The sequence below is a fragment of the Pipistrellus kuhlii genome, unplaced genomic scaffold, assembly GCF_014108245.1.
Source record: "Pipistrellus kuhlii isolate mPipKuh1 unplaced genomic scaffold, mPipKuh1.p scaffold_m20_p_10, whole genome shotgun sequence".
Lineage (NCBI taxonomy): Eukaryota > Metazoa > Chordata > Mammalia > Chiroptera > Vespertilionidae > Pipistrellus > Pipistrellus kuhlii.
The window spans coordinates 25,357,846-25,372,019 of NW_023425405.1; the positions used below are offsets into that span (position 1 = coordinate 25,357,846).

Below are 14,174 nucleotides of genomic sequence, written 5' to 3' on the forward strand. Positions count from 1 at the left end.
AGACATTAACCTTCATAGATCTCAATTGAAATAGAAAAACTCAGAATTCAGAGTGGGTGAGCCAAACGTCCATGCAGCACTCTCTCCTTAAACAGCACTCTTCTCAGATGTGCTGCTGATAGGAGCTGGATATCCGTCACTTTTAAACTGTGATTTCTGACAAAGGCCAAAACAGTCATCACTCTAGGCTGCTGAAAGAAGGCTGGATTTAGACTAAGTACTAAAAATGTTGGAAAATTTGAATATTAAAGAAAAAAGTAAGGTTTATTAGAACCATTAGAGATAAATTTCAAGAAGAAAAAAAGTCCTTTCTATAAAATAAAATTTCAATTTCTTACTGAAATTAAATATATAACTTATAGGTAAGGATCAGAGAAAATTTACAGCCTGGGATATGCTAAGCACTCTTAGGAACTGGGAAAATGAGGAAAATAGTATTTTCAGACTAAAATAAAAAAAATAAAAAAAATTTATCACTCATAGAAATAGCTCAGAGGACATGGCATTTTGCGGTAACTATTAATCTAGCTTCTGATAGATAAATCACTGCTATTTCCTATTTTATTACTCCAGGAATAAAAATCCAAATAAGACGGTAATGCTTAGATTGAGAAAGGAAATGGGCCCTAAACAGTTGGCTAAAGGATGAACAAAATTTCTCTTTTATGGCTTATTTGAAATTTTTTTTATAAGGCTATAGACTACTGCTTAGAAATTATATGCAGATTACTTAAAGTTAAAGCTATTGTTATTCTAATAATGCCTTGAATTTTAAAAATGTTGTTTCCTTTTATTTGGGGAGGAGGTTCAGAGTAGGCATAACTCTCAGGTAATTTTGCTATAACCCACACCAAAAAAACAATAATATCCAGGTACCAAATACTAAACGAATGATTTGGTTACCACCAAAACAAGCTGATCAAGTTCCTTAAGAGAAAAATAAAGGCATCAGGGAAGGAAAGGAAGGAGGAAAAGAATATGGACAGAATAGCCAGCAAATAAGATAAGGGAGGGATCTATGGCTGATGCAAAGTTCCAGAAAATGTAGAGAGCTAAACGAAAATGTAGCAAAAAACCTTTGCAAGGCACACTCAGCAATAGGGAGTTTTAGTGAAGCAAATCAATAGGCCCTGGAGGACATTAGGGAAATCAGAGGGATCTTAGAGTAATTTAGTCTTAATCTAAAATTAATCTTTGGCTGGATATTAATGTGTGTGTGGATGGGGACGGGGGTGAAAGGGGAGGGATCTTTTTTACCCAAATGGTACATTTATTTGACTGTACTACAATAGATCGGTTTCAATAAGAGATGGGACTGATCTAGAGAGTTCCCTCCTGCTATCTGGGGAAGGGGCATAACCACAGATAAGAAATTGGAAGAGAAAGACACTCAGGAAAATCGGAGAATGTGAGAGGTAACTAGTCTTGGGTGGAATGAAGAGAAACAAAAAGTACCTGTTGAACAATACATGTTTTTGGATAAAAACAAGAAAAATAATCCCTGCAATTTCTCTAATTATGTCCCTCATATTAGTTATATCTTTGTATTAATTTCAGTTTTTGAATAGTCTCTTATAAACAGCACAGATTTTTGTGTGACTTAGAAGTTCTCACCATCTAATAATATATATTTTTTAAATTTTTAGTTTTTTAATATGGAACGCTTCACAAATTTGCATGTCATCCTTGTGCAGGGGCCATGCTCATCTTCTCTGTATCGTTCCGATTTTATATACGTGCTGCCGAAGCAAGCACATAATATTTTTCAGTAGTGTTTAATTCTTCATATTTATCACTGATAACTTACGTTTTACCTTATAAATGCCATCTTCTTTTATGCTAATTATTTTTGCTTTCTTGCTGTCTTCTTTTTTCTTTAACTGCCAGTTGCTATTTTGGACACATTTTCTTGCTGCACTTTTTTTCTTCCTTTAGAGACTGACTTACAGATATGTCAAGTATTTGCAAACTGAACTCAGCAGGGTATTAGTCAAATAGGGTTCAAAAAAGTAATGTGCCTGCATACTAAAGGTCAAATATCAGAACTCCATAGCAAACATCAAATTTAATGGTGAAACAGGAAAAGCATTCTCATTCAAGTTTGAAACAAGTGGAAATTTGACATATGATAAAGATATCATTTCAAAACTGTGGTGAGAGGGTGGAGCACAGACAAAGTTTAGGGCAGTAAAACTATTTTGTATGACGCTATAACAGTTGATACAAGTCATGATATATTTGTCAAAACTCATACAATGTACAACAGAAAGAGTGAACCCTAATGTAAACTATGGTTAATAATAAAGTCAAAATGTTGGCTTATCAGTTGTAACAAATGTATCACACGAATGCAAGATGTTAATAATAGGGGAAACTGTGGGGGTGAGGGCGAAGGGGTAAATGGAAACTGCATGTTCTGCTTAATTTTTCAGTAAAACTGAAATTCTCTAAAAATAATTTTTAAAAAATGTAGTGAGAGGTCAGATAATTGAAAAAAGGTGTTGGGATAACCATTACACTTTTATGGAAAAATTAGATTTCTGGCTCTTAATGTACTCCCTCTTCCCCTGGGGAACGGAAGCACCGGGAAGGAAGTTTCAGTACTTTTCTTGGACTGTTACTTGTGGAAGCGTGACTACAGGATGGGTAAGAGTCTGTTAGTGTCACATGGAGCCAGGCCTCCTGGCTCATTTTTCTTCCATAATTCTGTCCCCAAAGTGAACAGGGAAAAAGGGAGAACTCTAGTAGACTCAGCAGCCCAGTACATCTCATTGGCAAGTATCTAAAATGTTGTCTAAAAAAAACAATGAGGAGGATCCAAGATGGCTGCTCGGGTAGACACCTAACCGCAGCAGCTCACAACAATTTCAATGGAATACAACTAAAATGTAGAGTGGACATTGCCCAGACCTACAGGTGGTCGACTGACTGAAAACTCTACAATAGGAAGGAGGGAGAAAGCCAGAGGGAAAGTCAGAGGAGCTGAAAAAAGAGCCTAAGGTACGGAGACATGCTGCGCGCTCGCACGTTCGCGCGCACCGAGAGGTCGCAGCCGGAGAGGAGGAGAGGGCTGGGTGCTGCCTGGCGTTCCCTAGCAGGAAGGAAATGAAACCCCCAGCCTGGGCTGAACCCCCGAACTGGCAGCGCTGAGCCCCATTATGGGCCAGATTCTGGGGACCCAGGCTCCGGCAGGGGGAGACGGGGCTGTGAGGCAAAATCCCGGGGACGGCGCGAAAGGCGGGGTCCCCCGGAGTCGCGCGCTTTGTGCGCAGAGGACTGAATGTTGACTCTGATGCTGGATTACCCTAGCCAGAAGAAACAAAGCCTCCGGCGGCGCTGAGCCTCAGACCGGACCGCCCCGAACTCCCGGTCTGGGCCAGTCCCTGGGGACCCAGGCTGGGCAGGGGGAGACGGGGCTGTGAGGTGGAGTCCTGGGAGCGCGGCGAAAGGCCGAGCCCCCGGAGTCGCGCACACTGCGCGCAGAGGACAGTCTGTTGACTCTGATCCTGGACTCCCCTAGCGGGAGAGAGAAAGAAAGCTCCAGACTGGAGGATCGTGACGAGGAGCAGGAGCCCCCGCTGGACACCTGCCAGCCGGGTGCCAGCAAGGAGCCGGGCGACGGGGCCTCCGGGGGGGGGGGGGGGGCCCCTGAGCCCTCAACCGCTGAGCGCAGGCAACAGAGCCAAGGACCGGGGATGCTTCCTGGGCGGCGCCAACCCCAGCGACAGGCTGAAGCAGCGCAGGAGCCCGCGGAGAACAAAGGGGTGCCACAGGCCAACCTGCTGAGATTCCAGGACGGGAAGGAAGAAACAATAGAAGTTCTCAATGTGAAGAAATCAAGTGAGAGCAAATGATAGTAAAATTACTTAAGAAAGAATGCAAAGAATATCTTGAAAAATCAAAGACTAAGTCAGAACTCAACTCACCAGCCAACATTGCAACATAAATGCGTTTTTAAAAAAAAAAGAAAGTAAGAAAGAAAGAAAAAGGGACAGAATGTTGGAACAGCGGCGACCAGACCTAGAGTGGCCAGGCACAAGGCAGTGGCAGCCGGACCCGGAGCAGCAGCGGCCAGGCCCCAGAGCAGCAGCGGCCAGAACCTGAGCATCAACGGCCAGCACTGGAGCAGCCAGACCTGGGGCAGGGGCAGCCAGGCTTGAGGCAGAGGCGGCCAAGCCCAGGGTGGCCAGTCCAGGAACACCCAGACCCGGAGTGGCCGGGCCCGAAGAAGCCAGGCCCAGAGCAGCCGGGTTGGGAACAGCCAGGCCCAGAACAGCAGAAGCCAAGCCCAAAGCATCCAGCCCAGGTGCGGCCAGGCTCAGAGCAGCCGGGCCTGGGGCAACTGGGTCCAGAGCAGCCGGGTCTGGTGCGGCCAGGCCCGGAGCAGTGGCTGCCAGGCTGGGAGCGGCCAGGCCCGGAGCAACCGGGCCTGGTGCGGCCAGGCCCGGAGCAGCGGCTGACAGGCTGGGAGCAGCCAGGCCCGGAGTGGCCGGGCCCGGAGCAACCGGGCCCAGAGCAGCCGGGTCGGGTGTGGCCAGGCCTGTAGCAGTAACAGCCAAGTCCAGAGCAACTAGGTGGGGAGTGGCAGTGACCAGACCCGGAGCAGCGACTGCCAGGCTGGGAGCGGCCAGGCCCGGAGCAGCCGGGTCTGGTGCGGCCAGGCCCGGAGCAGTGGCTGCCAGGCTGGGAGTGGCCAGGCTCGGAGCAGCGGCTGCCAGGCTGGGAGCGGCCAGGTCCGGAGCAGCCGGGTCTGGTGCGGCCAGGCCAGGAGCAGCGGCTGCCAGGCTGGGAGCAGCCAGGCCCGGAGTGGCCGGGCCCGGAGCAACCGGGCCCAGAGCAGCCGGGTCGGGTGTGGCCAGGTCTGTAGCAGCAACAGCCAAGTCCAGAGCAACTAGGTCGGGAGTGGCAGTGACCAGACCCGGAGCAGCAACTGCCAGGCTGGGAGCGGCCAGGCCCGGAGCAGCCGGGTCTGGTACGGCCAGGCCCGGAGCAGTGGCTGCCAGGCTGGGAGTGGCCAGGCTCGGAGCAGCGGCTGACAGGCTGGGAGCAGCCAGGCCCGGAACGGCCGGGCCCGGAGCAACCGGGCCCAGAGCAGCCGGGTCGGGTGTGGCCAGGCCTGTAGCAGTAACAGCCAAGTCCAGAGCAACTAGGTGGGGAGTGGCAGTGACCAGACCCGGAGCAGCGACTGCCAGGCTGGGAGCGGCCAGGCCCGGAGCAGCCGGGTTTGGTGCGGCCAGGCCCGGAGCAGTGGCTGCCAGGCTGGGAGTGGCCAGGCTCGGAGCAGCGGCTGCCAGGCTGGGAGCGGCCAGGCCCGGAGCAGCCGGGTCTGGTGCGGCCAGGCCAGGCGCAGCGGCTGACAGGCTGGGAGCAGCCAGGCCCGGAGTGGCCGGGCCCGGAGCAACCGGGCCCAGAGCAGCCGGGTCGGGTGTGGCCAGGTCTGTAGCAGCAACAGCCAAGTCCAGAGCAACTAGGTCGGGAGTGGCAGTGACCAGACCCGGAGCAGCAACTGCCAGGCTGGGAGCGGCCAGGCCCGGAGCAGCCGGGTCTGGTGCGGCCAGGCCCGGAGCAGCGGCTGCCAGGCTGGGAGCGGCCAGGCCCGGAGCAGCCGGGTCTGGTGCGGCCAGGCCAGGAGCAGCGGCTGACAGGCTGGGAGCAGCCAGGCCCGGAGTGGCCGGGCCCGGAGCAACCGGGCCCAGAGCAGCTGGGTCAGGTGTGGCCAGGCCTGTAGCAACAACAGTCAGGTCCAGAGCAACTGTGAGTGCCTTGGGTGGGGCCTGGATGAGGCTGGTTGACCTATTTGGAAATGTCTTTTGTGTGAAGTGTATCATTGGGCATGTGGAGGTATTATTGATATGAGAAAATGCTAAGTAACAGATTTGCTATCTGAAAAGGGATTTACTATCGGGGAAAGGGAGGGAGGAAGAGACTGAACATAAACTGTGCACCAATGGATGAGGATGAGGGGGCAGAGGGTGGGGTGGGAACCTGGTGGAGGGGGGAAGAAACGAGGAACCTGTGTAATAATATGAACAATAAAGATTGATTTAAAAAAAAAACAAAAAAAACAAACAAACAAAAAAAAAAAACAATGAAACATTACGTATAGATGAAATTCCTTCTCTATATGCTGCCCAGCCGCCCAGGGCCTGCCAATGCTTGCGATGCTGGCAGTGGCAGCAGCAGAGGTGTGATGGGGGTGTAGCCTTCCCCTGATTGCCTGGGTCACCCCCCTCTCCTGAGGGCTCTCGGACTGTGAGAGCCTGTTGATAAGTGATTCCTCCCAGTGAGTTTAGTCTTAGAGTTTATCAATTACAGACAGCTGATAGATTGGCAACCTCTCAACAACAAAAGCCAAGATTTTGTCTTTGAAAACCCTCCTCAAAAATGGAAGTTTCTGTTCTCTTTTTGGCTTGGAACAATAATGTGGGTTAGGATTGTATAATAATGACAACCTTTGCACTATTTTAGAGATAGAGATTTCAGGCTTGTGGAGATTGGGAGGACGCTGTGCTAATCTTAAGAGTTCTAGGGTTCCTTTGACATGCAAAAAAACCTGAGGTATAGGCACGCACAACCTTGAAATTGGAGAAATTCAGCTTTAGAGGTATTATATGAAATCTGTCCCAATGGAAGGCAGCCTACACTGCAGCTGTTGGGGAAGCTATCCTGATTACCCAAACACTTAGGCCTATGTCTTTATTGCTGAGACTGAGCAGTATAAGAAACCAGGGAGAGCAGACATTTGCAATTCAATTTAATTTATAGGAGATCATAGATGTGGGAATTAATAAAAGGGCTCATAAGAGTCCAATTTGGGGGATTTTATGTTGCTAGTTAGAATTAGATGCAGTGCTTTAAGTCATGTAGTTCACTACAGACTATCTGGAACACTATGAATGATAGCTTGAGAAAAAATTGAGATGGGAAATGGAAGTGAACTTAATTGATATTTATCCATTTCAAAGCTTCCTGGAGTAAAAACTTAAATAGTTTCCTAAACTAGTCTTCAGAGGACACACAAAAGAACAGTTATTGACAGAGGATGGTTCGTCAGCATTGAAGCTAGAACAAAGCACTCCGTGGGCCAATAAGAAAATAGAAACCCGCCGGGACCGGTTTGGCTCAATGGATAGAGCGTCAGCTTGGGGACTGAAAGGTCCCGGGTTCGATTCCGGTCAAGGGCATGTACCTTGGTTGTGGGCATATCCCCAGTAGGGGGTGTGCAAGAGGCAGCTGATCGATGACTCTCTCATCGATGTTTCTGACTCTCTATCTCTCTCCCTTCCTCTCTGTACAAAATCAATAAAATATATTAAAAAAAGAAAAAAGAAAATAGAAACCCTAAAAGACAAAGTAAACTTGGAAATAAGAACTTACAGCTACTAGGTCCAGCTAACTTCTGTTGGAGTGGGGTGGGACTTTGGTGTCTGAATTCTACCAATGCAGGAAGTTTATATAAGGATCAATGTCCAAATGAGATACAAAAGATCTTACTACTGACAGGTAGTCAAGTAATCCCCCATATGCAGTGCTTCTCTAATAAAACAAAGTGGAAAAATTGGGCTTTTTTTTTTTTTTTTTTTTTAAGAAGCCCATATATAGATAGCTCTTTCTACTCACCTCTGCTAACCAATAATCTAAATTTTGGAATCTGCATATTTTTATGTCCTGCAAAGGGGGGGGGGAAGATGGACAGACCCCAATCCAGCTTATAGATTCTACCATAAGACACAGCTTATGGTCCTGCTTAAGTAGAAGTAGGTGGGCATCCTATATAATAAGGAGGTAATATGCAAATTGACCATCACACCATCACAAGATGATGGTGGCTCCCACAGTGGGGGTGGGGCCAGCTGCTCTGTGTGCCTGCCACTGGAGTCCCCCCAGCCCTACCGGGGGGCCTTGGGTCCTCCTGCATGCCCCCTCTGACTGACAGCTCGCTCAGTCTCTTCCAAAGAGCTACCCATCCCTCTCTTCCTCCCTACCCCGAAGCAGAAGCCTGACTGTGGTGTCCAACAAATTGAAGTTATAACTCCTGTCTTTGAGGGTATCCTCCATTCCTCGGCCGGGGCTGGCTGCTCCATGCGCCTGCTGCTGGAGTCCCCTCAGCCACACCAGGGACCTCAGGCCCTCGTGCACCCTCCACTGACTGAGGCTCAGGCAAGCAGGGCTGGCTGAGGTGCAGACAAGCCTTGGATGGAAGCTGCCCAGCTGCCCAGGGCTGGCCAAGGCTTGCATTGCTGGCAGTGGCAGCAGCAGAGGTGTGATGAGGTGTCCCCGTCCCCTAATTGCCTGGGTCGCCTCCCGCTCCTGAGAGCTCCCAGACTGTGTGTGTGTGTGTGGGGGGGGGGGGGCGGGCAGGTTGGGCTGAGGGACCCCCCCTCCAATGCATGAATTTTCATGTACCGGGCCGCACCTGAGACTCCAGAGTGGGCGGCGCCACACAATTTCAAATGGCATGAGGAGCTCCTAGTATTTATATAAATTTTAACTAATTTCCTATCTTCTTTTCCACCCCAGAATTGTATAAAAAAGTCTATCATTACTTAGCCCTTAGGATCTTGAAGTGGTAGACGTTATGTCTCATCTAAATCAGCTTTATTGTAAACTACAAAGGAAAAGGAAACACAATTTTTTTGATGTTAGAAGAAGTTATTTCATCCGAAAACAAATTATCTCTTTTTGCTCAAGATTTTGAAAGAGAAACTTTGATTCACTTTCCAAGCCTGTTAAAACATCGCCAAGAAAATAATTCTGATATTGACATTTCTATTTCAAAGCAACACGTTTAAATCTTTTCTCAACAGATTTCATGAATTCAGAAAGAGCTAAGTGACGTTAGCCTGTGCTAAAAAACCTCTTAATGCTACTGCAACAGAATTAAAATTTTCTCCCTTTAATATTGACATTGGCAACTTTGAAATGCAATTGCTGGATTTAAAAAAACGAAGAATTGTGGAGCTCGAAATTTAAACATCTTTGTGCTGATATGAAAATATTGGAGAAAAACAAATGTGAACTTAGTTCACAGCACAAGTGATCTGCTTTGAAAGACCTGGAGAAGGAAGATATGTTGATTTTTAACACCTGCAATAGTATTCCTGATTCATATAATTAACTGAAAAAACTAGCGTTTGCTGTTCTTTACTTATTCGGGTCTACATATGTTTGCGAACAATCATTTTCAAGCGTGAACCTTATCAAGAGTAAATTGAGAAGTCATCTTATTGATGAGAACCTGGAATCGTGCCTAAAATTAAAAACAACAACATACAAACCTGACTTCCTCAAACTTTCCAAGGAGATGCAAGGCCATCGTTCACATTAGTGTTTGTCAGTCATTGTCATGATTTAATTTTATGGATATTGTAAGGAATTTAATTTCATCAATAAACATCGTTATTAAGTATGATATCAAGTTTTATTCAACGTACCTATAGTTTAATTAAAGGTATGTTAAGAAGGTTTGGACATATAGAGAGGATGAACGAAAGGAGATAGACAAGTATACAAGACCAGTGTGGATGGGATAGTTAGAAGGGGTCTAACCTCAGCGAATGTACCTCAATCAGATTGAGGACGTTTTTTAGCAAAGGCCAGCTTAGGAGTACCCTAATTAAGTTAATAACAATGTACCTACCTATACAGTTTAAGTTTAAAAAATTTGACAATCAAAAGAAATTTCAATCATTGCACTGTTGATATCTGGCTCTGCTGACTAATGAGTTTGACGACCACTGAACTAGAGCTATATAGAACAACATAGATAAAAATCACAAACACAGTCTTTAAGAAACTAAGACAAGAGTTCATTTATATAAGTTTTTTTTTTTTTTTTTTTTTTTTTTTTTTTTTAAGTACAAGGAAAATCTATGGTGATAGAAGAATAATGGTTCCTTTGAGGGGTAGTGACTAAGAAGGACATAAGGAGGGACCTCTGGTGTATTAGTCATATTATATTTCTTGGTGATGGTGGTGGGGTTACTTGGTAACAATTCATTGAGCTGCACTTTGTGATTTGTATCCTTTTACGTGAATCCTCTACTTCAGTGTTTCCCAAACTTCTCTCATGATGAGAATCACCTGGTGGAGTTGTTAAACTACAGATTCTTCAATCCCAGCTAAGAAGTGCTAAACTGGAATTTTGGGGAACATATAGGTAAAATTGTATACTTAGTGCTCTGAGAGAAGTTTGGGAAACACTGTTCTACTTCATTGGAAAATGCACTTAAAAACAAAAGACCGGGAATGACTGAAAGGGTGATGAAGGAAAAAGCTCCGTAAGAAGTTGAAAACAAAAACAAAAAAAACTGAAGCTGCTGGTTCTGCAGAACCCCCTTTTATATGTATAAGATTGGCTACTACATTACAGAGAGGTGAAATGACCTAAATCATAATATCTAAAAATAATAAAACTAATTAGTGGTAGCCCAGGGATTGGAATTCAGGTTTTCTAATTTCAGTGTTCTTAAATTCTTATAGAAGTGTTTCATTGGCAAAACCGGCTTGGCTCAGTGGATAGAGCATCAGCCTGCGGACTGAAAGGTCCCAGGTTCGATTCTGGTCAAGGGCATGTACCTTGGTTTCCCCGCACATCTGCAGTGGGAGGTGTGCAGGAGGCAGCAGATTGATGTTTCTCTCTCATCAATGTTTCTAACTCTCTATCCCTCTCTCTTCCTCTCTGTGAAAAATCAATAAAATATATTTTAAAAAAATGCTTCATAGAGGATTCCTTGTCATACAGGTACTCATTACCCTGATTCCCAAAGTACTGAGGTCAGAAGGGTAAGCAAAAATAGTCACCACACAAAAATATTCACAAAAAAACAAAGACACATATGAAATCAGTCCTCCCTCAAACATTCCTTCTCTGGCCAAACCAGCTTCTATTCCTGCCAATCCCTATCAACTGCCCTTGTCAGTCATTCTTGGCAAGCCTCTCCTGCGTTATGATGTTAAATGGAACAACACAAGGGCAATGTAAACCCACTGCAAAACGAACCTACACGTCTTACAAAAGATGCAGGACTCCACGAAATTGGGAAAAGTGCTATTGGAGATCTGCTGGACTTACAGGCAAAGCCATGGACAAAAGGAGGACCCAGCAGATTAAGGTGAGTCACCCCCGTAGAAGAAATGTCACCCAGCATCCATTTCCCCTTCCTACTCAGTACAGAATCCTGATTTTTTTCAGTAACTATATTTTGACAGTAGACAAACAGATGTTAATACAGCCCAAAAGCTAAATCTACGTGATGTATATAAACCCATTTTAAAACCCAAGGAGCTAAATTATACAATCTCAGGCAATCCCCTCTCCTCAAGCAAGCATGATACTTAACCCACGGGCACCTTGTCTATGCAAGAAATGAGGCAATGCTTTATAACGCTACAGCCCACGGATGAAAGCGCATTATCTGAAGGCGTGGGAAGGCTGGTGGTGTACAACCACCGTAGTTAAATGCACCAGGAATTTGAAGTCGGTGGTGCTGAAAACATAAAATGGTGGTATGGTCACCATGAAAGCAACATGAATGTATACACAAACATAGGTACATAAAGTTACATAAAATATTGAATCCAGGCATTCACAGCTCTTTCAGAACAAAAGGCTAGGAAAGATGGAAAGGCATTCATTCCCACAGAGGATCTACTGCATTCATGCACCACACCGGGAGCGGATGAACAAAGACAGGATCCCGTCGGTCAGAATTCCCTTAAAGAAACCAAAGGTAACATCTTCATAAGGATCTTACATTCCTCTACTGCCATTCCCATTCCCATCAGAACCACTAGCTAAGCAAACCAGGCCTGGCAGGTGCCCCTAACAACCTGCTTTTGTCCTTTTGAAAAACTGGGCCTGGCTCACAACACCGAAACATTCTTACACGTCTCTCCTTAGACTCCCATTTTCTATCAAGTTTACAGAATCAAAAAGTAACCAAGTGATTTTCCTTTTTATGCTCTACTGGTATAAGATGTTATGGAGTTAAGAAAAAAAAAACAACAGCCAAAACCACAAAACTTCTCTTGCCTACATTCTCTGGCATATTAAAATCGGTTCTTTTCACAACCCACCTTTCGCCGACGCGTGGAGACTTTCCCCAATGCGCCTCCTACTACCCGAGACAGAACAAAGAGCCCGTCATCACGGCGGAGGCGCACGGGGCCTTTAAAAGGCAGCAGCACGGCTTGGATCCATGAGTGTTTCTGCTCGAAATTAATGTGTAGGGGAGGGGGCGGGGATGCTTGTTTGAGAGGATCTAGATTTTCAGGCCAGGCGGTGCTTCTCTCCCCTCTTCGGGGGGCTTCTGGTTGGGCTGTGGCATGGGGCTTCTGCGCCCCCCATCTCCTGACACCTTACACCGCTCCTGCGCAGCTCGCCGAGGAGGGATGGATCCTCGCCTCCCCAGGCCATATAACTACTAGGGCCGAGCTGCTAGACCACCACACGGGACTCCGAACGCCAGCCCGGGGAGTCTCCCACGGATCCGACCTGGGAGCCAGGGAATCGACAGACGAGGAGGAGGCGGCACGCTTGCTCCACAACAGTGTAAAGAGACCCTCTGCCAACAGCAGCTGGCTGGCGTGAACATGGGAGGAAGGGGGAGGACAGAGGAAGAGGAGGGGTCTGGGTCCACAGGGCGCGGATTCCGGCCCAGGGAGCCAGGGATCAGAGTCCGGACCCCGCCGCCCCCTCCCCGCGCCCCGCCGTGCGCCACTCCCTCCCTGGCGGTACCTGTTTCCGCATGTTATTCATGACGCCCATGAAGCCCGCCAGCAATTTGGCTTCTTCTCGAGCAGCAAGCTTCTTCTCAGTCTTCTTCTTGCAGCTTTTCTCCACCGCGGAGGTTGCCATCCTCGGTTCAGCTCGGTGCGCGCCGGGGGGCTGCACGCTCCGGGCGCGCGGGGGCTGCTGTTTACACCGAGCTCCGCGGCTGGGACTGCGGCGGCGGCGGCGGCGCCCGGCTCCGTGCGCGCGGGCGGGCGGCGGAGGCGCGGCCGCTGCGGCACACGGAGGCCTGGAGGCTGGCTCAGGAGGCGCCGGGGAGGCTGCGCCGCGGGGCCGGCCGCCTTCCAAGCAGAGCCGGGCCGGCAGGGAGCTGGCGCAGTGCGCGGAGGGCCGGGCGCTCTGGAGGCGCAGGGGGAGGGGCTGCGTCACGGCGGCGCGGCGCGCCGCGGGCTCCGCACGTCCTTCCCTGCGCGCTGGGCAGCCGCGGTCCCGGCCCGGAGCCGGGCGCAGGCTAGAAGGGGCGCGTCCTTTTCCCTTGGTCCATGAAATGTATATATATGTGTAAGTGTACGTGTACGTGTTCGTGTTCGTGTATGTGTACGTATATGCGTATATATGTGTGTATGCATGTATGTATGTATATATGTATATATGTAAATATATATGTATTTATAAATTTATATTACATGGCAAGATGATACTTTTTTTTTGATAATTGGGCGACTGACTACATTAAAGTATCTCCGATTAGTGTCATCTCCGTTGGGACAGAGTTGGTGTTTTCTCCCCTGCACTGTTAGAGGTTGGCATATCGTAGGCGCTGAACAAGTTATCACTTTGCTGCAAGTTACAGGCTTATAACACGGAGTTATTTACTCATCCATTTCTTTAAAAAAATACATTTTATTGATTTTTCACAAAGAGGAAAGGGAAAGGGATAGAGAGAAACATGGATGGGAGAGAAACATCCATCAGCTGCCTCCTGCACACCTCCCACTAGGGATGTGCCTGCAACCAAGGTACATGCTCTTGACTGGAATCGAAGTGGGACCCTCCAGTCCACAGACCTGCGAGGCTCTATTCACTGAGCCAAACCGGTTAGGGCCATTCCTTTCTTATTAGTTGACATTTAAGTTGTTTAGACTTTTTCTATTATCAAAAGATTGCTATGAACATGCGATCCTTTTTTTTTTTTCTTTTTACCTCCTTGTGAAACTGGAAATGTTGGCGTTCGTGCTGCCCGTCATTACCAGAACCAGTAAATAGAGTCAAGTATTGGATTTTTATGGGTGCTTTCATTGGGAAGACGGTGTGTTATGTACCCCAAAAGACCGTCTTATCTCTTATCTCAAGCTGGCCTTCTAATGAGGAGAGAAGTGCAGATAAAGGGTTTGAAATTCAGGAGAAATTAGGTAAAGGGCCTGGGATTTAGGGGAAAAGT

The 14,174-nt window shown here is 47.5% G+C and overlaps 1 protein-coding gene and 1 non-coding gene across 6 annotated transcripts in view; both read right to left on the reverse strand.

The window, feature by feature from the left end:
• Positions 1-13,113, reverse strand: part of KLHL7 (kelch like family member 7) — a 44,506-nt gene extending 31,393 nt beyond the window's left edge. Inside the window, exons 1-4 of one of the 5 annotated variants that reach the window (XM_036429178.2) lie at positions 12,740-12,877; positions 11,347-11,489; positions 10,212-10,227; positions 9,897-10,045 (exon numbers count right to left, since the gene is read on the reverse strand). In XM_036429178.2, the coding sequence (XP_036285071.1) occupies positions 9,897-9,953 (57 nt within the window). In that variant the 5' untranslated portion in view covers positions 9,954-10,045; positions 10,212-10,227; positions 11,347-11,489; positions 12,740-12,877. Of the gene's footprint in view, positions 1-1,814; positions 2,000-9,896; positions 10,046-10,211; positions 10,228-11,346; positions 11,490-12,078; positions 12,219-12,739 lie in introns of those variants that run through there. The other 4 variants (XM_045577917.1, XM_036429177.2, XM_036429182.2 and 1 more) reach the window with 4 other exon arrangements.
• LOC118714664 lies at positions 1,650-1,755 on the reverse strand. The gene has a single exon (XR_004986656.1). It is a non-coding gene; the product is annotated as a U6 spliceosomal RNA (small nuclear RNA).
• Positions 13,114-14,174: the final 1,061 nt, after the last annotated feature.